This window comes from Pholis gunnellus (genome assembly GCF_910591455.1).
Source record: "Pholis gunnellus genome assembly, chromosome: 15".
NCBI classification, from domain to species: Eukaryota; Metazoa; Chordata; class Actinopteri; order Perciformes; family Pholidae; genus Pholis; species Pholis gunnellus.
Window position 1 is genome coordinate 17,740,883 of NC_136542.1, and position 26,603 is coordinate 17,767,485.

Consider the following 26,603-nt stretch of genomic DNA (forward strand, 5'->3'; position numbering starts at 1 on the left):
AATACAAGCAAATTGACTTACGCTTGAAGAGACCAATGTTGATATCCATGCTGAGGGAATTCAAGAAAAACATTTGTAGTTTAAATATTTGTCATGTGTACTGGCAATACAGTGAATGATCCTTATCCAAATACTTGTATAGAATAAAAGAGAGTGACACTTACCGATCCCGACAAATGACAACAGCAGAACTTTCGGCCAAGTTCTTAGGCCCTCCATGGTTGAAAACAGTGTTCGGCTCACCTTTTTATTCGGCACACCTTAAGTGATCTTCAATTTATTTAACTGGCATTAGATAAGAAGAAGAATACAAGAAAATAATGTGAAATCATTTGTGATCAGAGGCATGTGCATCCCTTTGCTTGTTTGCTTGTCTGATTTGAAAGGAAAAAAGTGCTTTCTAATACGACCAATTTTGCAAAATTTCAATAAGCTCAAAAGTCACATTTAAACTCACACATCACTCAAATTCTGAGTAATATCAAGAAATTGATGTGTTTTAGCTGATTGCACCACCATCCAATAACAACATCTATATGGTTAAAATTATTTTTTCATTTAAGTTTCCTAGAATAAACAGTTTTACCAATGCTTAAACAATAAAAAAGAAAGTAAGCGAGAGGAAGATGTACGACAGGGTTAGCTCACCTGTCTTTCTCCTTCGGCTTGTCAGAGAAGAGTGAGGATTACAATTAGAAGGCAAGCAAGTATAGTTTTGGGTGGAGCAAAAAAACTTCAGATATGAATCATACATATCATGCTCAGAATGTTCTGTCAAGAACAATCCAGAGTGGAAGCCTGTCACTCAGTTTTATAAATAGACAAACACATAGGCCACCACATTGCACAATACAATACGCAGAGATTAAAGGCTTTTTATTGCCGTTTATGAAAAATCCTATGGATACGTTTAGGCAATTGTTTCTTGGTTAGGGAAAAGTTGTGGTCACTGTTAAGGTTAAGGAAAGACCACCTTCATTATATTCATTCAAATACTACATTTTAAATTAGGGCAGTTATCTACATTGGCTTGCTCTTCACTTTTACATGAACACATTTTTATTATGCCTCCAGTCTATTCTTCCAACATATACATATTAGTGTAGTGTATTCCTATTAAAATGCTTCTGAGTCATTTTCTAAATAAGTCCAGAGATAAATTAAAGTCCCCATACAGACACATGTAGCTGCACTTTAGTAATTCATTAATTGAAAGGCAACTCAGCTTATCATGCATTCTTGCCTCCAGAGCAGCTCTAAGAATTCCTAAATTCTGTAAAGAAGAAATCTGCCACAAGGCCATGTTGCTCGTGGAGCAGAGGACACATTACAGCCAGGGGGATGAGTTTCGTAATATTGCCGAACCTAATGTAACATTTTGAGTGCAGCAGCTGTCATAGTGATATTTAATTGGCCCCATGCCACTGTTCATTTAGAGCTTTAGAACAGCATATACAGGTAATACCATGACACTAGTTCATGAGAAATGATGGACGTCACATTTAGTGTATCAGGTATGTGAACACAAAGTGAACCTGCCAGTCAACAGTGGCAACACTGGCATTCCTCTTTTGCACGGCCTTCTTGATGCCAGTAACTACTGTGTATCAGACACACCTAAAAGCAAAAATGGAGTCAGACCAGAACATCCTGAACATCAGTAAGAAAAAAAAGATTTCCCACTCATAGAAATGAAAACTTACTTTAACATATTGTAAAAGTCCAAGGAGCTACTCATTTTAAAGCTATTATAAAACATCCAATTCTAAAAGACACACATTTACATAGACATCTTGTTCTTTTCAGAAGACAATTACACTTGACAGCTACTGGATAGTTACTAGTTACTTTAACACGTTCCCCCCTCAAGAATGAATAAAATACATAGCTTACAAAATATGAAGCATTGTCATGATGAAAATTTGCTCAAGCTCAAGCATTTCTAACATTAAAATGCATGAGTTTAATCCATCAACAGTATTAATCTGCCTGTAATGGACTATTTTTAAATTGTGTTATTACTACTTTTACTTAAGTACTTCTTCCTATGATTACTTTGTGTACAGGTATCCACAAAATGGTCGTATCTATTTAGGAAAAAATGCTCTAGGCCCACCCCATAACAATACTATAAGACAGGGGTGTGGCACAAAATTGTGGGACCGAGAAAGGCTTTTAGCAAGTTGTGCATACAGGATTGACATAGCCTCATATGAATCTTGAGATTAAGATGAATCCATTGGTGCCAAACATGTCAGGCTAGCTAGGGGCTGAATAATGCTTTACCGCAAGGTCCGCGACCCCTCCGTGTGAATGATTGGTTGTGTAATAACAGCAGCATTTGAAGACAAGCAGAGGGTTGGACTAAACCATTGTCCGCCTTTTGTAAGGCTGAAACATCAGAGAACGTTTTTATTTAATTGTTATACAAAGATTAGTCTCTCCACCTATTTATCCAGCCAATTTTAATTTAGTTATGGCACTTAGAAATAAAAACTAGCGCAAACAAAAGGAGCATTGGCTTTTCGCAACACGTGCCCCTTCAGAGTAGGGCCGATTGCGTGGAAGTGCTGCTGGCAGCGCTGTCAACAACCGCTCATTGCTCATTGAATCCAGGGAGGTGAGGAAGAGTTCGGTTTTAACGTTAGTATATTTAGCATTCAGCAGCAAAAGTGAACTGCAGTCAACGAGCCGCAGCCTGTAAAGATCCTCTGCGGACGACATTCTTGACTCAGTTCGCAGAGCACTAAAACTTTTGTTAATTGAAAGTTAATTAATATTGAACATGTCGTATGTCCAAAGTTCGACAATGCGCGCCACTGATTCTCCAGAAATACAATCGGCAAGTGTAAAGTATATCCAATGGACAGGTTTGCAACACATACTCTCTCCCAAATCGTCAAATACCGACCATAGACTGTATAAAATATGGACGTAGTCTGTGACGTCGCCCATAGGTTTCTGAAGAACCGTTGTGAAGCTCAAAGTGAGTGGCTCCAGCTGTTGCCATCTTGGCTGTGACGACACAGCCAAACTCGCAACCTATCCAAAAATGGGCAAAGCGGTTGGTCGTCCGTGGAGCGGAGGCCCATGTGACGAAGCAGAACAGACAGCTAGCAGCTAGCGACCTGGTACGGCGCCAACCTGTCACTGCTCAAGCCTTAATATAATTTAAGCAAATTACTTATATATGAAAAATCACCCCCAAACAGTTGTCATGAAGGTGGGTTTTAGCTACCAAAAAAATGTTTTGTACCTTGGCTGTAAACACAATTATTCCTACTGTAAAGTTGGGTATTTTGTGGCCATTCAAAGAACTGCAGTTTGTTAGTCATGTGAGTAACAACCCAACCAACTCAGGTAACTAACGACACACGTGACAGAGGCTGAGAGATGAAACCCCACTTTGGCCACTTTGGGCCACACCAAGATGACTCATTACTGAAACGCCGGAGGCTTAGTACTGGTAGAATGCCAAAAAACAGTGGAGCCATGACCCAAACAAGATTCTTAACCAAAGCATCACATATGCACCTGTACAAACACATGCACACAAAGGGAATCTCACATGAACTAGGAGGTGCCCCGACATTCTCACTCTACAGCATTTCTGTGCAAGGTTGTCCTTAGGTTGGTCGCATTCCACCTTAACTTTCTTTTTCCAGCAACACCTTTGTGTTTTAATTTCTTGGCTTTAGCTTTTTTTCATGAGGATACACATATATATGATTATTTCCATGAGAACATACTGTAGATGGTAGATCAAAGATTAAATAATAGGCACTCTAAAATGAAGCCATTTGGGGACCCCGTGGTGCTATTATGCGTACACAAGTTGTGACTTTGTGACTTGACACACTGGGCGGTTTCTGGCTATGAAAGAAAGATCCTCCAATAATTCCACCCCTGAACATTACAGAATCAAAGTTTCTGTTTGAGTGTGTATGAGAATAGCTGTAATTAGATACAAGAGGAATTGTCTGTTACAGTGAAGACCCACTGGAAGGGAGCGAATCACAAGGCATCATCTCCACCACTTCTCGCTCGTCATAAATTGTCACCTGATTTTATTTTTATAAAGGGTGTTACCAAAACCAGCTTCAAAGCGCATGGGAAAATACCTTGAGAACACATGAATGATAGGTGGTGCAAAATCCTCTAATATACTAAAAAGCCTTAAAGCATCCATGTCCTTTACCTTATATACCTTATATCCCTGGTTATAGAAGTCAACTTTGATCAGGAAAGTTGGCCTGCATGTGACATCCATCACAACACGAGGCCTACACCACGTAGAAAGCCTTTTGCTCCGATTTGTATTTGGGGATTTTATTACATAATTATTTTTTAAATTTAATTTACTAATCATCTTCTATTCATTTCCAAACTTGATTACATGGCCCGATTTAGCATCGTCTTTTCACATCAATTTGCATTTGATCATTCCATGGTACTGTACTGTTAACACAGTACAGTGTGTGACATTGGTATGGTTCTCTGCTCCAGCAGTTCGTTCCTCGGAACTTGCTTCACTGCATTTTCAAACTGTCATTTGTCTTCTTAGAATTCTAACATAACATACGTAACGTGTATTCTAACTGCAACATGCTGCTATTATAGACAGTATGTCCATTAAAATAATGTGTAATAAAACATTTGTAATATCCCACAGAATATTACAACAATAACACACAAACAATGTAAAAGAACCGGAATACCTGTGTGAAAAGCACAGCATGATCCTTTTACTACTGTCGAGGGATTAAAAGTAAAGTGTTTTCTGATGCATGCAGAAACACATACATGTACATGTTGCTATGATATGTTGACTGGAAAAGCAAGATAAAGAGACAGAATGTGCCAATTAGAGAATCAGCAGAAGAGGGGAACGAAACCTAACTGCACCTCAAACAGAGCCGTCACTCTTATACATTTATTGATCCGATTTGAGTGAATGTGTTGTTAGTGACATATTTCTGAGTATAATTCTCAAGGCTCACAAAAGTGTAAGTTGAGTTTGAACTGCAAGGCAGTCCAAGAAGTGAAGCATGTTCTCCCAGTCTTTGTGTGTATTCATAACAGGTGGCATGTATGACTCATTTCCAAGCAGAAAGGTATTTCATTATGGTGACAGGTGTTTTATAATGATGAGCTCATGTTACTGCCACCGTCTCAGCCATACCTGTTCTGAAGTAAAACAAAATATACTGCACCATATTTAATGTATGAGAACTTTCATGTTATCATAGTGATTTAGTCATTTGGAGATTGTTTTTGCGGATTGTTCGATGTTGTTTTCTAAAGCTGATATCCACAAATCATAAAAAAGAATATTGCCTTGTTCAGAGCAGTAAAAGCGAAGTCATTTTAAATGAAACCTCATACATGTGTGATAAGAAAGCATGACGAAAAAGTGTTTTGATTTACAGTTTAGTGAATATATCTTTATTGAACACAATTCAATTTACTGCAATTAATTAGAGACAGTAATAGTCTACCAAATGTAAAACAGGTTATAAAATAATAGCAGCCGTCATTAAAAAAATCATCATCTTAATTAAATAAAGTTTGACTGAGTGTCAAATTCCATTTTTCAAAAACACATACGTGAATCAACAAAATCATGAAATATAGAGAAAAAGAGAACAAGGATTGCAACGTTTCCCTACGAAGCATTTCTGTATCTGCTGCACTGTCAACAAGTTAGTGATGGTTCCCTGCAAAAACAAAAACAAGACATCTTGGTAATTTTAGCAACATTTCAATAGTACCTGGCATAATAATGATGTCAGCATGTCAACCATGCCATACACAAACATCTTTCTCATCTCTGTCTCTAAAGCCTATTTCTTGACACACTGACACAATTTACTTCAAAAAGCTGACGTATGCTGAACTACTGATGATATATACACAGCATAGAGGGATGTATATACAGTATACTGTCACACTGCCAAAGAAAGAAACATATTTAACTACAGTCCTCCCCATCTAATGACATTTTGACCCTCGGTCACGTGCATTAAGATATTCGCTGCTGATGATTTTGTATTGACTTGTGTAATGGGGAATATTCAGTAACAACAGTGCAGTGAAACCTGCTATGTTGTTTGTGACTTTCTTGACTAACTTAGCCTATCATAACTGAGAGAAACCTAACTCAAAATAATGAGAGATGTATGAGAATCATCATTGATAAGTTATCCGTCAAAATGTTTATTATATACACTGGTTAGTGTTGCTATGGAAAGCCCTTGAATCCAAGTAAACAATGATGACATATTGAAGATCTGCCTATATTTCTCAATGACATCAATGATAATCAATCATCAATAACAATGCCTTAGACAAATACCCAGGAAGCAATTTTCCGGTTCTGAAAAATGAGGCCAATGCGCAAGTGTCTTAAACTTGCACTCTCTCTCATGGCCACTCCTCAGGTTACAAAAAGAAGTCAGATATATAGAAGTCTATGAGAAAATGACACTATTTCTCACTTGATTTATTACCTAAGTAAACATTGTAAAAATAGTTATGGTCTTAATTAATCGCTAGTTTCACAGTGTTTGGTGACTGAGTCCACTTCTGATATACAGTCAATGAATACAACATGAAATTAAATCTCATAACTACATATATATCTCCGTAGCACTAATAGATAACCACATTTTGGTTCCTGCAAGGACTTTCATACCACACTGACATAGATGGCTGCTTGAAAGGTGGTTAAACCCATTCACAACTGTTTATCTAGATGACAAAATGTTCAAATCACAAATCCAATGGATTATTCCCTTTGGAACATTTCCCTTTTTCCCGATACTACCAGCAGATAGCAGTAAAGCTCCAGCCAGACAAGAGCAAGACAGTGCAGCATGTCCAAAGATAGATATTTGCTGGATTATGTCTGTGATTTATAACCAAATCCTTCAGAAACTGAACTGTATGAGTTTCAATGCACAGCAGTTCATACAATCAGGATATGATATTTACCAGCTGACAGTGGAATCTCAGTTTCATTTTAAACTACTCCACATAGGCATCGTGACATGTCATCACAAACTAATGTTATGAAACAAATCCATGGCAGAAATAGTTAACGTACCTGTACATTGTGGGGGTTGATCACTCCATTGATTTCCCTCGCAAACTATTGCAGCGGCACCCTTTAACTTGAAACCATGGTAACAGGAGTACAGAGCGACCAGTTTGCCATTTGTAGAAGACAAAATAAAATCCCCATTCTTTATCATTCCTGGAATGCCACACTGTTCTAAGTCTGGAATTGAGAGATAAAAGGTTTTCATTTTCATGTGTGAAATAAAATTGAAAGGAATGTGTATGATCAAGTATTAGGACGAGGAGTAACGCGGCTGTTCCTTCACACCTTGGCTCTTTTCCTCTTGCCAAGCTTCCAAATTAGTCGATGGCACATGGTCACAAGAGATGTAATCATAGGGGTATTTCCTGAACCCGAAAGAATCAGGAGGGACCTCTCTTATGTCGCTGTTGTCGCAGATGATCCGAGACAGAGAACCTTTTAAGAGCTCAGCTTTCTGTAGCTGGCTGAACATACCTTCAGCCTCCCACCAAAACCTGAAAAATAAAAACAGTTGATCTCTCCATTTCAAACAAACATTTCAATAAATAAAAGTCTTCAAAAGTAGATACAGAAATGTACTTTAAAATGTGCCCTTGTGGCTTTGGTACATAACATTAATACATAGCTTTTTTGTTAATCAAGTAAATATTAATGTACCTATCGCCATCACGGAGCGCTTTCATCTGCTTTCCAATCAGGCAAGCAAAGAGGGGACCAGTTCTTGAGCCCGGCAACATGTTTTCGACAAGCCCTCCAAGCCATACATCGATATTTTCAGGATGTTTGTATATTTGTGCTATCTCCTCTGCCACCCTGTAGTCTCTTACGACCTCTTTGATACCATCCATTGTCTGAATGCGCCCCAGTCCGCAGAATGATCTCCAATCATTGTACCCTGAAAATTCATTTCAGCACAATATAAAAGTTAGCATTTTTCTTTCTTGTTGAGAGATACATTAGAGGATCAATACCACTATCCAATGTCTGTGTGATAAATATAAAGCAAAAGTCTGCAGAGGGTTCGCTTAACTGGCGGTAAGCAGGGGAATCAGCTAGCTAGCTCTCAGAAGATGAAATACCACCTACAAGCACCTCTAAATCCCACTAGCTCACACGCCATATATTGTTGGTTTAACATGTAAAAAAAAACAAAGAATAAAAACAACAAGTTGTGGTTTCACAGAAGATTATGTGTTGGACTAATTCTTGGCCAGCACAGTGACTCATGACAGTTTAACAGTTTTTTTAATATATCAGTAGTGATGCAGCAGAATCAGAGATGACACCTTTTTTTATTTTATGCATTCTTTGTCTAAACCTGGCTACATTACCTATAATGTAACTCAGCCGCCAACAAGGAGATTTGGATGTGTATTAGTATCAGCTAATGTAGCCTCGAGGTGCTAGCCTCAAGCAGATATGAGGAGCGGGCTACAGAGGTCTGGTAGACTCACCACAAACACCAAGATCTTTTTTTCTTTTTCAAACTTGTTTCTTCAACCAACATCAACTCAAGAGACATCACTAGAGGCAAGTTATCAGACTTCACACATCTCCCACTGGAGACCCAGAAGGCTTTATACAACTTTGTTTTCACATACATAGTAGTCCTAGTAGGCTACTCCCCAAGACCTGTAAACAGACTTTGAGGTGTGAAATCGGTGGAGTTCCCCCAAAGTCACGCTAAGCTTATCGCCTTGTTTTATATTTAGGGAACAGATGAAAGTGCTATCCGTCTTCTTTTGTAATTTTCACAAAGAAAGTGAATATGTGCATCTGCCAAAGTGTGAATCAATTCTGTGAAATGGTTCAGTAAAATGGTTGTGGGTTAAGATACTGTAGGTCTAGCATGCAATTTGTTGCAGGATGCCAACCCCCTTGTTAGTGAAATGACCAAAATCGTCACTGTAAATCATCACTGTCAAGAACCAGGAAGAAGCAAATTGCATATCAAGCTGCTGAAAGGACTCGACGTTGTCACCCAAGTAAGTGAATATTTCCTCTAAACATCGCTTTGCTTATGAATGGTTTGACAGAAGTTTGGACGAAGGAAAGGACAAAGGAACTGTTTTTTAAGCTCTCAGGATTAACCTGGGCATTGCTTGATGATTGTCACTCTAATTTGACAGGCTTAGCTGCATGGCAAAGATCCAGCGCAGCACTTACCTGGGAGGGCGTGATCTCGTCCTCTCTGCAGGTTCAGTGAGGCCAGATCCATGGACTGTGGCACATTCAAAACTACCAGCCTCTCTGTTAGCTCCTCTGTCACCAGCATGTTTGCGCTACCAGCTGATGCTGCAGTTCCAAATGCACCTCTCAGGGTTGGTTCAATTCCCCCTGGAGACAATAACAGCGCTGCTTATTTTTTCATAGTCACTATAAGATATAGTGTTTCCATGTGGAATGCAGGAATACTCTGAGTGAACATGAGATAACACATTTCCTGTTAACATTTCCTTTTTGGACTTCAAAACTAAGAGATCATGTGACTTGATGTCACTAAACTGCAAACAGCATGCTCACTTTTACTTGGCTGTAATCCCTTATCCCATACATACAAGACAAACAGAATGTATATGCTTGGTGAGTACAGTCATTTTTCTGAACTGTACTGTTTGTACTGTTTTGTTTTCTTTACGCTGTTCAGAAGAAAGTTTGTATATCCCACCTAAGCTTGGATTTTCTGCCTCCCCTGGGCTCACTGGTGTCCAACAATTTCATTTGAGCAAACAGGATGAGTGGACTGCTGGGGATGAATACTCTGTTTATCATGACAACACATAGTTTCATAAAAGGAACAGACTAGGTGAAAAGACTACTGAACACATCCCTCTGCATTATTGCAGCAAGGTCAAAACTTGAGTTCAGCAAAAGCTCATAGTGGTGTAAAATGTCTCTGTAGATATATACTCTGTACATATGTACATATTGATTGTCACAATGTACGTTATTCTGCTGCATCTCTGCAGCAGAGTTGATGAGTGCAAAGTTAGCCGAGGCTCATAAACAGAATGGTTACAATGACAAGAAGTGAGGTTGAAAAATGACTTTATTTTTGTTAGCTATAAGTAAGCCTTTAACTGTGCATCTCCTGTATGTGACAGATCATTTACTATCTTGCACATAAGTATGAAATAAGTAATGACTAAGTAATATAATGATATTTAATGGAAAAGGTCCCGGCAGTGTGTCAGATGGATTATTGCACCTTGTGCAATGAGTCTCGAGGGACTGGGAGCACAGTGTCCTGCGCGTGTGTTTTCGTTGGTCTACCTCGAACTAGTAATTATTACACTTACACAGACAGTCATGCTGAACAAAGTCATGCTCAAGCTGACCTAAATAGAGTATTGTTTAGTGTGCTTGCAGGATACATTATTAGTTCCAATAGGCAGCTTCATAAGAGTGTTCTGACCTTCTTTGACTATTCTCCATGGACTGAAGAAAGCGTTACGCAGCCTCAAGTCGCCAAAGTGTTCATGCTTCTGGAAGCTCTCGTTCAGCCTCCTGAGGATGGGAGAGATGGTAGCGTGGCCGAACCTGAATGCAGCGGTGGCAAACACATTGGAGGCAGAGGGGTCTGTAGTTGGATCATATCCCCGATAGGGTCCAATGTAATAATCAAAAGCCTCCTGGCCAATGATTTTTGGAACATAATCTCTCATGGTTATGATCTGGGAGTCATAAAAGAGAAGGGGGGATTGCAAAGAAGAAAAAAATAATCTTTTAAATAGTCATGAAAGAAAGTGAAAGAAAAAGAAAAAAGGATAACGTGCATCTCAAGAATGCTATGAAGCCACGAGAGATTAAATGAGAATATAACTTAACAAATGAATACAACATATACCACTCGGAAATGATTAACAGCATTTTGTGAATGTGTATCTGCATACAGCTAAAAGTTGTTCCCATAGGATTCCCTGTGAGATGAGTATTTGTGTAATATCCTATGCTTGGACAAAGGATTGCACATTTGTTCCCTCACAGTTCACCTCAGAGAATTCCATCCGTCCTCATCATTATTTATAAAGGCCTCAGTTCACCACCTGAATCTTAACACATATCGCACAGATGCATACGCACGCACACACGCACTCGCACAGATGCAAACACACACACACACACACACACACACACACATTAGTGGGATCACATGTGGTGTCGTAGCTTCCAATGCAAAATGGAGCGGTGAACCAGACACAATTTACTTTTTTGTTGCTTTAGTGATACTAATGAAACAACATCTGCCTTTAGTGTAAAGGCAGTCTGTTGAAGATCAACTTGTTAAGGCAAGAATGATGACATAGACCGGATAATTTAAGTTAATGAGCTGAATTAACTCACTGAATAGCAAGAGGAGTCTCAGACTTCAGTCGAGCTGAAATATGTTTGCGAGCAGACTTAAAGGGATAGTTTTGGTGTTTTCAAGTGGGGTTGTGTGAGGTACTTATCCTTCGTCTATATACAGTAGATGTCGGTTAGCCAGCAGACAGCAGCAGACAGAAGCAAAGCAATATACTGCTGTCGGTTAGTTTGCTTGTGTTATTGTGTGACTTTGGCAAAATCCTAAATAACCATTTAAAACACCAAATTCACCCAATAACAGAAACAAACTAACCGATCAAGGCAGCAATAGACCAGCAACTCATGTGTTCTGCGAGGTAAAATGACTATTATTTTTTCAAAGTAGGTGGCTTTGTAGAGAGCATGGATAACCGCTTCAGTTCACCGGTAGAACAGGCTGTGTGAAGGCAAGTTAATGCTGTGAAAATATCATAAATATAGCATACACTTAAACTGAGATTGATTTTTTTTAGGTGCTAAAATACGTTTTGCATCTGCCCCCATGCTTACTGCTTCTGTAGGTATACTATGGATGAGTACCTTATACAACCCCACTTCTAAACATCCCGAACTATCCCTTCAATTCTTTACACTAATACAAGTCCCAAACCTTTAAAAAGAAAATTAAATGCTGTACATTATTTTTGCATTAGTGAAATGCAAGCAGCATTCTGCACAAACTGAAGCTGAGCCACAACATGTCAACTGTGACAAGAAAACACAGCTTACACTGACTCAGTCCTAAGCCACAGTCATGTAGATAGTTCTGGTCCCTTTTCAGGAGCAGTCACCAGACTGTAATGTCAGTCCTTCCCACTCTTTTTCTTCACGACTTATAGTTAGGGATCATCCAGTCATCCATGCAGTGGTGGAAAGTAACAAAGAAATATTTACTCAAATATTGTAAAATGTTTAAGTTATTGTACTTTACTTGAGTATGTTCATTCTATGCTGCTTCAGTTGAATTGATTGTACTTTTTCTCCAGGACATTTACTTGAGAACTACTTTTCAGATCAATATTTTACGTTAAAACACTACACATGGGAAAAGTGTATAAGTATTGTGTTGCATAAATGAATCCAGTGTTGTTCTAGCTTCTGGCTTACAAAGATATCATGTCTAGTCGGGGCCGTTTGTCACACCTCAGATGAGTTGTAAGCTGTTTCAACAAAGAAAAAAGAAGAAAATCTGAGCCAAGCCCAAAATATCAAAACAAATGTATGTAGTAGAATATTGTTTTGTTTCATCGCTCAAGTCTTCAGATTTATCTTGTGATTTATCCTGAAGCACCTGACCCCGGTTGGGAGTCATTGAATTACATGTATGATAATAGGGAAAACTAGCTACACCTTAAGCTGCATATTTACGACTTTTACTTTTGATACTAATAAATTATTATACTAAGGAGGATTTTGAAGACCTTTACTTTTATTAGATTGTTACATTGGTCTTTTTACTTAAGTAAACAATCTGAATACGTATTTAAACACCACACCCTTGTTGTAATTATTTGCATGACGCATCTGCGCTTAAACAGTAATTGCACACATTTTATCCCATTGAATACAAATCCCATATAGTCTATATTTCCGATTCTGATTAAAGAGTGATTTCCAATTTCACTGCAAACCGAACAGGTCTGGCCCTTTAAACCGTTAAAGCTTTTTCCTGATATGTCCTGACCACTTACAAACTAATTGGAGCATAATGATATGGTCACCTTATATACTGGATAGGCGACAGCCTTGACTACCGTGCACTTCGATGCAAAAGCAAGTCAGAATAAAAACCAGATTATGTAAGTTGTTGCCTGCAAATAAAAGGCTTTGACTCTATATTGAAATGGCTTCTGACCATTCAATTTGTTTTCGGCAGGCCATGTAGAGTACCACATTCACCCACAGTTTTCAAGTGAGTTTTCAGTTGGAAAGGAAGTTTGAATACTTTCATGCCTTCTTCTGGCCTCACTCTCTGACTGGGCTGGAGGATACGGTTTTCTTTTCATGCATGGGAAATAGCTAATGAGTCAAATAGTAACAGGAAGCATTTTGTTGACACTAGAGTGTACCCACAATGCTATTCAGGTGGGAATTCATGCATTAAGTACAGAACAAGCATTAACAGACTAGAAGGTTTTCTTACAGTATTCTATTTTAGTGTTTAAGGAGCTGTACTAACATTTTAAACATGAATATAGAGGCAAACAACTATTTAGCTGTGTAAATATATAGCGGACTAATTTCCACTTGAGCAGAGAATGAAGCCGCTCCCCCTCTGAGTGTGTTGCTTTTTTACAGGTAATAGTAACATTTAGGAGGATCTATTGGCAGAAATTAAATATAATAATTATGTTTTCTATGGTTTGTAATTACCTGAAAATAAGAATTGTTATGTTTTTGTCACCTTAGAATGACTTGTTCACATCTACATATGGAGAGGGTCGTCTTCACAGAGTCCGCCATGTTGCACCGCCATGTTTCTACTGTAGCCCAGAACGGACAAACCAAACAGGCTCTAGATAGAGAGCATTACTATTTTCAATGCTTTTAGAGCATTTTCGTGCATGTGAGCGTGCCCCACTGGCTCGCTCATGGTCGCCGCTCTCATTTGGCGGTTAAAGCTGATAACGCCGTCCCGACTGACAGCGGCATTGTGGGAGTGTAGCAGCCACCATCCGTTTCCCCCTCAGGTAAACACTGCTAGCTCTGTCAGCACTGCAGTAGTTTGCGCTGTTAGTGCTGTTGGCATCGTTAGCTGTGAGAGGCCACGTTCAGAGCAGTTGAGAGGCAATCGAAATACTCCCAATATTGGCTCTTGCACCTTTAAGTGCATTAAAAAAAAAGGCACTGTCTATTTGTTTATTATGCCATATCCAATGATAAAAGCAAGCAGGAGGGAAGGGAAGCTCAGCCAATATATTCTTGCAAAAATGGAAGTTTGGTGTCTGACATAGAAACACAGTAAAAGGTGAACGTACAGCAAATTCCTTAATTTAAACAGGTACACATCTACTAAAATCCACTGCAAACATTGGTTTTGTTTCATTTCCTGCCTAATTACGTACCCTTGGCCTGGAAGTGTTTTACTTTTTGTGAGTAATTACTGCCATAGCACATATTTCAATGCATTAAAACAGTGCTTTCACAGTGACTTGTCAAGAATAATACTGTATGAAAACAGCATCTTGCATTACATTTGCCCTGTGTGAGCTTGTTTTCTGGGAGCAGCTGTCTCAGGATTTAAATGGGGGGGCTTGGAGAGAGCTGCTGGGATTCAACCATATGGACTGACAAGACACAATGAGCTGAAAGCTGCTGAGAGCTGAAAAGGGCTGCAGAGTTGGATTGTTTTTTTTACTAAGTGGGAGTGGATAACTAGCAAACTTTTCTCATTACAGGCAATTACATCAACATTAATACTTAAGTATTATACAGTAACAGTAATTTAATAATGTAGCATTACTTTGTAGCAAAGTAATGCTACATTAAGCATTGATTTATGTAGCAGTAGTGTGTGTGGGGGGGTGGGGGGTGGGGGGGGTTTGTTATTGCTTTGCATAACATGAGATGGCTTTCTGATCGGCACCCATCATCAATGGTAGATGGATTATACTGGTCATGCTGTTAGTGGTGGTTTAGCTTAATGGGTGACCACCATGTATGCCAAGTTAAACTGTGCAGAATGTATTCCAACCATAACCAGGCACGTGATTGCATTGATTAATTAGTAGAGCTGTTCTACTAATGAGTCACGCCACCTGGTTATGTGTTGAGGGAATACAATTTTTTAATTATTATATTTAATTTCTGCCAATAGATCCCCCGAAATGTTACACATTGGTCCCGTAAAGAAACATGTACTTGTCCCAAAATATAAGGGTAGGGTAAGATGTAAGACGAGGGCAAAAAGTGGATCAGAAGCAAAAAAAAGATTATGCCTGCTATGCCTGTAGCTCAATACTGAAATACCATTTAATCACATTATCATAACTTAGTGGTTTATTAAAAAAGGAAAATTATAGCATTCTCGTCCAAATCTGTTAGTAAAATAGTATGGCTTAATGCAAGACCCTTTACTGTGCTATGCACATTTTATTATCGCATATCACTTTCACATATAGCGTCACTGACTCTAATTCCACAAAAGCTGCATTCTCTACCTCAATTTACAGTAATCTGAAATGCAGTTTTAACATTTGTCTAAATCTAGTTCTCCAATATGCTGTTTTCATGGCAATTCCTGTGTTACTGTAATACTGTGTGCCAGAAGAATGTAATTTGCAAATGCAAGTGCCAGGCACAGCCACAAGGTGCACTGTTCTGTAGCTGACTCTGCCCTTTACCCACTGAGTGGAGGGGGAAGAGTAAGAGATAATGGTGTCACAAAATGGAAGATGTGATTATGAAAAAGCGAGGAGCTTAAGTGCTCCTTTAATTCTTCCTCTCGACTTTGATATTTTTATTTTTTTTAAATCAATTAGGTTACAGTTGGGCCAGATAGTGCCTCGCATTTCACTCCACCTCCAGTACAGGGATTTTCAAAGCTGGGCATGGTTATAGGTACAGTATGTAAATCCTCTCCCTGCCTTTTATACTTCATCTTCACAAATGATTTAAAGAACCCATCCACCTTAGACCCATCTCTTTTTAATGCTGTAAATCTCTTTCTTCTGGCATTGTCCCTGGGTCACCTGAAAATAGTGATTGTTAATCCACTGCTGTGGTCAAATGTCAGCCCCCAAAGTCTGACAGAATACAGACTTCTTTACCCTCTGCTCAGAAAAGCTTCAGAAACTTTACAGCCTAGCACCACGGTCCCCTCTAGTCCCCCTTCACTAGACGCAAGGAACCATTTCCATCGATAAATGTTTTTCCTGTACAGAGTTTACAGAATTTACCCAACATTTCCTCCATCTTAAATAATGGCCAGGCATACAGCTAATATAAATATTGCATCACTACAAGCAACTACAAAAAGGAACCTCACTTGGCAACAAACACAGAGACAACAGTAAGGTGACACGGCAATCCATTGTGCTCATGAGTGTTTAAATGATGAAGGATTATGACTTGCCAATCATCCACACAGTGTTTTCTTTCTGCCGGGCTCTGATGGCTGCCCTGCCCTGCTTAAAGAAATGTGTGTAGGTTTTGCACTGAGCAAAGCAGAGGCGCATTAGCTGCAATCTCTGGTTCAAATGGATATGAGCTCAGAATCACATTCAAAGGCACAAATTAGAAACCACCGAGGGAGTTGTTTCTGATTTAAAAAAAGAAAAGAAAAAGAAATGATAAGGGGAAAAAAAGCAATGGTTGATATATAACACAAAGTCTACACAGGAATAGAATATTGTTAGCAGTGCAGCACAGGATGTGATCAGGCACAGTATGTATCATAGTGAAAATTATGCTATGAGAGGGGTGAAAGTGAACTAAACCAAGTGAATGGCAGTAAAACCAAAACAATGAACTGAAAGACACTAATACCCTCCGTACAGCTGAGGGGAACTGCACAATGGGGTGATACTTCCCTTTAGGTTTGTCACTACGAGCGACCCCTTTCACATCCAAGTAGTCCACTATACTCGCAATACAATCCTACTGTTAAAAAATGTACGTTTGGCTGGAGTCATTGGGCCGAGCAGGTTCATCCAACATAACGTTCCCTATGTTCTATTTTAAGTCCACGGTAGCAGTTAAGCTAAATGGCCTGCTTCTTTGTAAACAATCAGACCTCTGTTTGGATTGAGGGACTGTGATTGACAGCGCCTCGTTCGACTGAACCAACTCAAAAAGGTCGTCCAAAAATATGTGCATTGTTTTTGTCAGCTGCTGAAAAATAGTATGATGATCAGTGCAGGTTTGCCGCTCCCGTAGCAATGTATTTTACGTCCAATAGGAGAGAGAGCAAATGTTTTAGAATATCTGAGTTAACAATGTGATCCCTTCAGTAGCTTCTCCGGAGCTTTTGATCAGACCATATGATCTTCCTCGATAGATGCCCACTTGTCATGGAATAGTAGATGGTTTAATTTCCATCTTTTCTGAACACTTTAAGTACTTCTCATCCATGTTCTACTTCTTTTAAATGTGTTAACTTGTGTCAACATTTATTGACACTTTTTCAGTTCTATCAGCTTAAAACGTTGTTGGCATGCTGAAACAATTTCAGTTACTGGTCACATACCTGATGCAGAGCTCCAATAATCTTGCGAGTTTCTTGGTAAATAGTCTCCGGACTCCAGTGAGCATTCAACCGTTTCAGTTCCTCTGCAATCCGATTGTGTTCCCTGAGCCACAGTGTATGCAAACAGATCAGGGGCAGACCCTCATTAATCCGACTGTCCCCGGCACTGAAACACTCCACCCTCTCCCCGTGCAGATTCTGTAGGCAGGCTGACGGAAGAGTGGTCACGGATGGAAGGTAGGGTCTTCCCTTGGGATCCCTAAATTGGTCGTTGACAGCAAGTTTCCCATTGAGGCCTGTGAGGTCACGGAGGAAGCCCTCCAGCCTTGGAGTGTGGCCATACACAACCGAAGCGTCAATGAACGACGTGATGGCATTCATCTGTTGTCGCTGCAGAGCTTGTCGAATATCAGAGCCACAATTGACAAAGCAGGCTGGAGTGGAGCGATGAAAGGGCATGCAGCTTTGTGCACCAGTGATAGAATCACCTGTCTGTGGAAAACAAAACATTTCTTTACTGCAAGCTGCTACAACGGCATCCTGAACTACATCAACACAATCAAATGTATGGTTTTGTGATTGTAGAATTTCAAAAGAATAAATCGACAAGTTAATTTGCTTTCTTGCCGAGTTAGATCAGGAGACTGACTCTGTTCTGATGTCACTTTAACATGAGACTCAAGCCGGCAGGGGGGACAGCTGGACTGGTCCATACAATGGTAACCAAATTCAAATCCCAACACCCTTAAAGAGGGAGGGGCTAGTAGCTACTTGTTACATTGACTCATCCTTGTCATTGGATACTAGCTCTGGATGCGACAAAAGTCCTGCCCTATTTGACAAGTGAACAGGGGATGTGCTGAATGTACTTTTGTACTCTGTCTCGCTATTGGTGCGTAGTACCATTTTGGTACCATACTCCGTCTAATTAAAGTCCAATTTTCCAACCATTTTTTTTCTAGATTCTGGTTCAAGATTGAATAGGCTTTTAGCCATTTGTACCTTGCTTTTACGGCGACAAATGTAAACACAGTTCCACCAGAGGAAGAAAACCGGCTTCCATCCAATCACAAGGACGCATGGAGGTAACAAGTACTCGCCAATCACAGCACAGAAGGGCGGGACAAGGCGGAAATTATGCTTATGTGCAACTATTGTGACTATTTCTTGGTCGAGAGCAGAGAATTCCTGGAGTCTCCACTGGTTGTGTGGTGAAGTCAGGAAATCCAGGAAGACGTCCTTTCTTCTAATCTAAACAGTTCTGGCTTGAGCTTCATATTGAACGGACAGATATGAGAGTGGTGTCAATCTTCTCATCTAACTTTCAACAAGAGAGCGACTAAGACTACTTCACAAAATGTAAAAATATTCCTTTAAAATACAGGATTGTAACAAGAGAGCAAGCAAGATACAGTACAGGAAAGCAAAATGTCCAAAGACGGTTTTAGTTTACCTCAATGGGAAAGCATGGATGCACATTTTGACATGTGTTCGAACAGTCCAGCCCAGTCCAAAAACCAGCGTTCCCTTTGCTTTGAGGGGTAAAGGTTATGTCATGGTCGATGTACTGGCCCCACTCCACCAGCAGGTGAGAATAGACGTCATCTGTCTGTTTAGTAGAGCTCCTTATTATTTTCTGGCTTACTTCCCATGGCTGTTAACACAGTAGGATTTGTTATTTTGGATGACCGTGAGAACTGCTTTTTTTAACAGTGGGTAATTGCATTTTGCCCCAGCCATCTCTGCGGTGGCTGGCCATTTATTATTTAGTCTGTGTTTTTATTATCTCATCATTAACAGAAATTAACATATTTTCTGGCGAAGGCCTATTGTGTCCCAGTCAGGGGCTACGATGGATGATAGCTTTCTTGTTTGTGTGAACTTGTTAATTCTTTAATTCATTAAGTTACGTTATTAATAGATGAATGTCTTTAGCTCAACAAAAAGGCTGTGATATGTGTCTTTCATATCTTAATTTATCCAACCCAAAGCGGTTTGGCAACTGATTAAAAAAAGAGTTATGCAATACATAAAATATCCAAGATATTTGTTTTTACAACAAATGGATCAAAGATTTTTAATTATCTAAAACACTTAAGTAAATTATAGCTTTTATACAAGGAGGTAAAGTCAATGCTGGATACAACTGATGCATATTGAAGGACCTCACTCTGTGCAATGAGTGCATAAATTAACACTGAAATTCAAGGCAAATAGCAGAGTAACAGCTTCGTCTGCTGTAGAAAAAAAGAAATAATGTTTATGACTGCAAACCAATTAATTTCCATCTATGGAAATAGTGTATTTTAATACACAGTCCACAATATTCAAATGAAACCGTAATCTGTGTCATCTCACACACACACACACACACGTCTGCTGTTCCTAAATTGCTGTGGACTTTATCTGCTGTAAAACAGGTTAGGAAAATAAATGGAAAGCTACATAAACTTGGGTTTTGCAGGGTGAGCTCGCTTCATTTCTAATTTCACCGCCAAGACTTTTGTGTCCGTCGGACCAGCATTTTGTAGATTACCGGGGGAAGTTGGAATCCATTATGGAGCCGTCCTCGGTTCCAACCCTTGGGTTCTCTCTCCCCGTCTTCGTATTCAGCTGGAAGCCACCTGACCAAGGGAGTGTTGGCTGCTCCCCAGAGAGGATTTTGCCTAAGAAAAAGAATCGTGAAGCATGTCCAAAAATACTTCAATTTGTTTTATTCATTTGTTTTCCTCACAAAGGTCATCAAGAGTTTAGGATACTAGTTTTATCAATACACTAGAGTGCATCAGCTAACGGATTTATGAACATGTTTATTTGCAGGATCGTTGATTTTGAAGATGGAGGAAACATTTTTTGTTGTGGTTATATTTGAATAAACATGCCTCAAATCACTGTGGAGTTTTGAAACTATAAAAAAAACAAATGAAGTGAACATTTCACTATAAATTCAATATGAACATTTTACAGCTTGCCAGATACATCAATAAACAATTTTTGCTCATCATGTTAGTTAAGAAGGTAACCCAGGCGGCATTGTGTTTTCTCCAAAACATATTTGCTGTTGCAAACGAGTATAAAATTGTAATTTCCAGGAGAAAAGGTTGTGTAGAAGCAGAATATAGAGTGGCGTAAAGGAGCTACAGATGTTAGTTATGAAATCAATGAAATCAGACAATGACATGCTAATTTTATTTGGCATTTGAATGCAAATCATGTATGACACAATCAAATTGAATTCAAGGTTTGGCTTTTATTTAAGGTTTTCTTTTATTCTGATGACGATGTGAAAATGCCCAAATTTAAATACAATAAGAAAAATCCACAGACAGACGTTTCCTGTGCACCTTAGTGTGGCTTTGCTCCAATAAACATTAAAGTCTATGTGAAATTGACTTTGCATTTTCAATTTGGAAGAAAATGTTGGATAACTTTAAAACATTTTAAAAGGTTAACTTGGCATTTGCATGTTTAATCAAGATGGAGGTGTGATAGGTGTTGGGATAAGCAACACTTTTCCTCCTGTCACTTTTCAGAAGTTCCTTCATCAAAGTTGAACCGATGCTAATTTTTTAATTTTCTTTACAAAATATTGTATTTACTTTGAATCTACGCCCTTAAAGATTCTGCTGGCATTATTGGTTCTTGGACTGTCTCGTTTACTCCATAACAGTACAGTCCTCCTGGTTCTTTGACTTATCGGAAGGTAAGAGGCCAGTCGGCTACCTGTTATTGCAGAGGCCAGATACGGAGCGGTACTTGTTGAGATGACTTTGCAGACAGATGGCTGGATGCGTTACAGGAGGACATTTCGACAGCTCCGCTATCCGCTCCACGTCCTCCCAGGACAGCAGCTCTAGCATTGTGACATGACAAAGTTAACACAAAGACTAATGGAACTTTATCTTGCTAACCTTTGGAGCATTTCAAACCTGAAAGGACACGCCCACCTTTAGTATTTAATTACATTTTTACAATCTTTGACAATCCATTAATTTAAATGGTGCTTTGGTGGACCATTAGACTGGTAAGAGTAGTGGCAGTGGATCAATTAGAAATGTTGGTAGTTTTACGGTTGCTTTGGTGTCCAACTGGCTCTAAAGGTTTCTTTCAAGGTGAGATCCTCTGGATTAAATAACAACAAAGCCATTCTACCTGGTGCCGTGACATCCCTTTTATATCTCTGTCTCGCTGTGTTCTTTAGGACTTGTAGAGTTGTTTGAAAGACCTCTGCAGCTCTGGAAATCTCCAGGGTCTCAGGCTCAGTTTGCCGAAGCAATGAAAACACATGCGTGGAAGACAAGGGGGAGCTTCGTCTGAGCACAGGAGTGTAAAAGGATAAGCTTTGGTTTATTGTGTTTTATTTTTGGTACAGTATGAACAGAGACAGAAAAGGCGATAACTCATGTGATAAGTTCAATACCGTTGTCTAGAGTGGAGTGAGGCTTCATGTACAATTTGAAGGCTTTCTTGATGTGAGGAGATAAGCAGTTCTCTGACAGTTGTGGCTGCAAGATATACAGTATCGTAACAGGACAGCATGGAAATCTGTGACTAGAATATCATCTGTAAAAAGAGGTGGAAGGTAAATAGTACAGTGCCTAAAACACAATTTTGAGATACTGGTACTTTTTTGATCTAGTTTAATCTATGGTCTGCTTCTAATCCACATTTTAAAATAAAATGTTGAATTTGTTTTCCTTCACCAGTTTATGATTTTTGCTTACATTAAAAAACACACTGGACAAGCTTAGTAAATGTAAAAGAAAAAAAGGAAATGTATTGTTATATATTAGACCAGTTGTTCCCAACCTTTTTGGCTTGGGACCCCTCATTTATGTCCCTTGTTACACGTCATTTACAAATCCATGAGTTGTTTCTACGATGGTTTCATTTAAAAAAATCAGTTTTAGGCTCAATTTCACTAAAAAGGAAAGAAGAATGAGCACAAACTGTGTCTTTTCCTCCTTGTCCCGAGTACTTGGTTTGAGTATTTAGAATACATTTTGCTAATACTTCTGTACTTTTATATAAGCATGAAGATTATCATGGAATATCTTTACCTTGTTGTAGGCTATCAATACTTTCGAGTACAGGATCTGAGTATTTATACATATTGAGTGCTACATGTGCTATATTTTAAATGTCGGCATATTTAATGCATCAACAATTCAATACACATAACAAGTGGGAGTTCCCACTTGTTATGCAGATGTATATGCAGCATTTTCACATGTATGCTGCGTTGTTAGATTTGGTAGTAAATATGCTGACTTGCTTTAAAGCGAAACAGACATACAATAGAAGAACAACATGCTGTCTTCACAGCTAATGCTGTATTTTGTTTTACGAGATATATATTGAAAAAAAAGTTCGATGAGACATAAAAATGTTGACAATGCTGCTTCCATGGCTATATCTCAGAGTAGGCTAATAACCAAATATGGTTTGAAATGATTAGTATTTAAACTATATTTTGTATTGCTTGTTTTTTTATTACATCTTCCAATCTTTTATTTCAACCACAATCACAGATGATCAGAGATGAAAAAACATTTAAGCAAAAAACATTCCAAAAGTTACTTACAGTTTAAATGCCTGGATTCATCAGTCGAAACCCTTAGGAGAGTAATGCAGAGCAACATAATGAGCAAAATTAAATGACAATGACAAGCCATTTGTAGTGGGCAGTTTACAATTGAAGAGTCAAATATTTTCACATGGTCAGTAAAGACTTATCTTCGTGCTCTGTGCCCTGTCAGACCTGTCCTTATATATTCAGATAAAGCAGGGAGCCCTTTGCAAAGGTTAAGTAGGCTAAACCACCCCCACTAAAGTAACAGTGTTTCTCTTGTCCATGGTTGACTGGTTTGAAAAATAATCTTAGCCACTTGGATTTTTGGTAGGACCAGGAACTCTATGTAACAGTTCCAAAGAAAATATGGACAAATTGCATTATGTGTGGCCAGTTTTGTTTGCAAACAAGTGTCTAATCTGTCCATATGCAATCTAGCAAATTAAGAAGGGAATTTTCAGCTAAAATTGTACATTTCACTGACAATAAATGCAATAGAATCAGAATTACTTGATCAACAATAACAAGAAGTCCAGAGGTAACCGTTATTTGGAAATTGTAAGTAGCCTAGCCTACAAAATGCCTACAATATTTTGACAAAGAGAGGACAAAATATGAATCAATTCTTTTTTACGTCACATGGCTGTTAAAGTACATGACATATACAGTATTTCTTCAGGTTTGTGCTATAATGCACAAACCTGATGTACTGTCATGTTAAAAAGAAACGAACAGAATCATTTCCTTTCACGTTCTTTAAGTTAAGTTCTGGCAAACCTTAAAGAAGGTGAAAGGAGTAAATGTTCGAGTTACAATAGCTCTCAGCTTCTGTCTCATTACTGGGACGTCATCCTGGTGTTCTGTTCTCAGGATTGTACATTTCACTCTGTGAAGAGTTACTGAAGTAGAGAAAAACCTCTCTGAGCAAGTAAACCCTCTGTCAGTTCAGGTCACAGTTTGCAAACCATTCGTCATTTGTGGAGAACTTACAGAGGAAATTAAATTACAGCAAATGGTGCAATTCCAAGACAATATAGTGATTTTGCCCCAAATTCCACAGTTGTATATGAAACATAATTCCACCAATAATTAAACTAAACATATAACATGCCCTTAAAACTGTTGTAAACTTTAATAGTGCAGACCTATAGGGCTTAGTCTAAAAACAACACTTTGGAGAGCAATTATACAACACAGTATCGGCAGCAGTCATTGATGTCTTTTGCCATCCTCCCTCATCTATTTTCATGTTTTATTCGCAGACTGGGGATTACTAATACTGAGAAAGGCCATGGCAGCGGTCTTGAAGTTGCCCTGAAAACCTCTCCTCATCAGAAATACTTCAGTTAGCATTCAGGGTCCAACGGCGCCAGCGAAGTCTACTGTGAGAGTCACGGCCCGTTGATAGTTGAGCAGTGTACTTGAAATTCATGCTTCACATGGTGCTGATGCAACTTGATGATGTTGTGTGTGTGTGTGTGTGGCGGCAGCCGCCAGTGACTTCAGCAGTGGGGACACAGTTGTGGCTCTCTGTGCAAGCCGGTTGTCACGGTGCCTGCTTTAGCTTCAACGCAAAACAGTTTCTGACAAAACTTTCCACAAATGAATCTTTTTTGTTTGAAGAGAGTGAAGCGAGTGACATCTAAAAACAAAACTTCTGGAATATCTGAATATTTTGTGCTCAATGTGGGAACTGCTAAGAATATGCTTTATTATTGTTAGGTAATAATAAAGCAAGGCAGTCGCAATATACGTAAACCTTCTGAAGATAATGAGCAATGTTACGTCGTTCACTGCGTTGAAAGGCGTTTAATCCACTGCATGGTCAATTCTGCTGCTGTAGTCCATTGTGTTGTCTTCAAATATCCCATTTAAATGTCCTTAATTCAGTTTTGGCGGCAGTCTTTTTCTGACAACTGTTGCTTTTTTCCCCAAACCGTATTCACGTTCCTCGTTACGTAACGGACCAGCAATAAGGAAAAAGTCTTTCCTGTGTTTTTTTTGCCTCTAGAGAACTGTATTGAGCTCGCCGAGGCTCCTTGTTTCAGATGGTCAGTGAAATGACATGTTTCAAGCAATTTTGTTTAATATTAGAACACCTCATATGACACCATCATAACACAGAATCCGCATAACAACACATGTCACGGTGTTTTTCTCTCACGGACAAAGACATTTAAAGGAGCAGTGTGTAAGACTTAGTGGCATCTAGTGGTGAGGTCACAAATAGCATTCAACCTTTCACTCACCCCTCCCTTTCCGAGCATCACGGAGAACTGCAGCGGCCTTCGGGTCAAATTTAAGCGCAAAAGGTCCACGCTAAAGTCAAAGTTTGGTTTGTCCATTCCGCACTACTGTAGTAACATGGCGGTGAGCAGAGGACCTGCTCTGTAAGTAGACACATACATGTTTGGCAAATTGTTGTGTTTTTGTTACCTCATTCTAACGTAACAGAAACACAAATAAATGTTGTTTCAGCTGATTATAAACTAATGAAAACAAAGGTATGAAGTTTAGATTCCATGTCTGTGAATAAATCCCTCCAAATCCTACACATTGCTCCTTTAAGTTGTTCATTTGTTGCATAATCATGTAATTTATCATAGTAATGAAGGTCCGTGGTGAAGTAATGTTTCACTGTTCTCAATAACTTCTCAAAGGTAGTATTTATTGAATGGCAATTCAATCCTTAAGGTACGCTATGCGACACACAAGGGTATGAAAAGATGTAGCTTTTGTCAGGCAGCTATTGAGGCCACCAAGGTAATATGCTCAGTAATGAGGCCCACAAATTAATAGCTAAGTAGGGTGAAGCTTCCCAATGGTTTGCCAAGCAGAGAGGGCTGGTCCCTATAAATCAAATGAAAAGTGACAACCATTGTCCTGTTGTTAGGTCAATAATAGCATGTTAAGTAGTGAATCAACAAGTGGTTGCCACACCAATGTCATCAGTACATCGAAACAATCCAAAATGAACCGCCCTAGTGACAGTAATAAACCCATCAGACAGGTTGAAGCATGGTAATCATTCTGAGCTACTTCTAAACCATGACCTCCAGGCTCATGAACAGCCACTGACAAAGATAAACAGCTGGATTTTGTTTAACTCTTGCATTACTGGTTTCACTTGAAATGCAGTATTTCCCGTGAATACAGTGCAAAATTCAGCATTTTAATGGTAGTGTTGTATACCTGTTTGACTTGTTTGAGTTTTTGAAACCGTTTATCTCCTGCAATTGAAGCCAATGTTATAAACTTCTCTAAATTGCGGCTGACAGTGTCTGCCATTTCTGCCCAAGATGCCGATACAGAGAGAAAACGATGCAAGCAGGGTAATGAATCACCACGGACGCCAGGGTTCAATCTCCTGCAGTTACACCTCGAGCTTTAAACGCAAC

General features: G+C 39.1%; 2 protein-coding genes across 2 annotated transcripts in view; both read right to left on the reverse strand.

The window, feature by feature from the left end:
• LOC306707331 (uncharacterized protein) overlaps positions 1-282 on the reverse strand; it is a 141,448-nt gene extending 141,166 nt beyond the window's left edge. Inside the window, exons 1-2 of the mRNA XM_079174724.1 lie at positions 165-282; positions 22-50 (exon numbers count right to left, since the gene is read on the reverse strand). Of these exons, the coding sequence (XP_079030850.1) occupies positions 22-50; positions 165-219 (84 nt within the window). The 5' untranslated portion in view covers positions 220-282. The remainder of the gene's footprint in view (positions 1-21; positions 51-164) is intronic.
• A 5,421-nt stretch (positions 283-5,703) lies between these two features.
• On the reverse strand, positions 5,704-25,550 carry LOC306707332 (thyroid peroxidase-like; the record flags this gene model as incomplete). Its single annotated transcript, XM_079174725.1, has 12 exons — positions 5,704-5,717; positions 7,106-7,279; positions 7,388-7,596; positions 7,760-7,997; positions 9,269-9,439; positions 10,518-10,776; positions 17,634-18,125; positions 20,170-20,299; positions 21,357-21,486; positions 21,786-21,946; positions 22,086-22,138; positions 25,455-25,550. 12 exons carry the CDS (start codon positions 25,548-25,550, stop codon positions 5,704-5,706), a joined length of 2,127 nt encoding a protein of 708 aa, XP_079030851.1.
• Between the last annotated feature and the right edge of the window lie 1,053 nt (positions 25,551-26,603).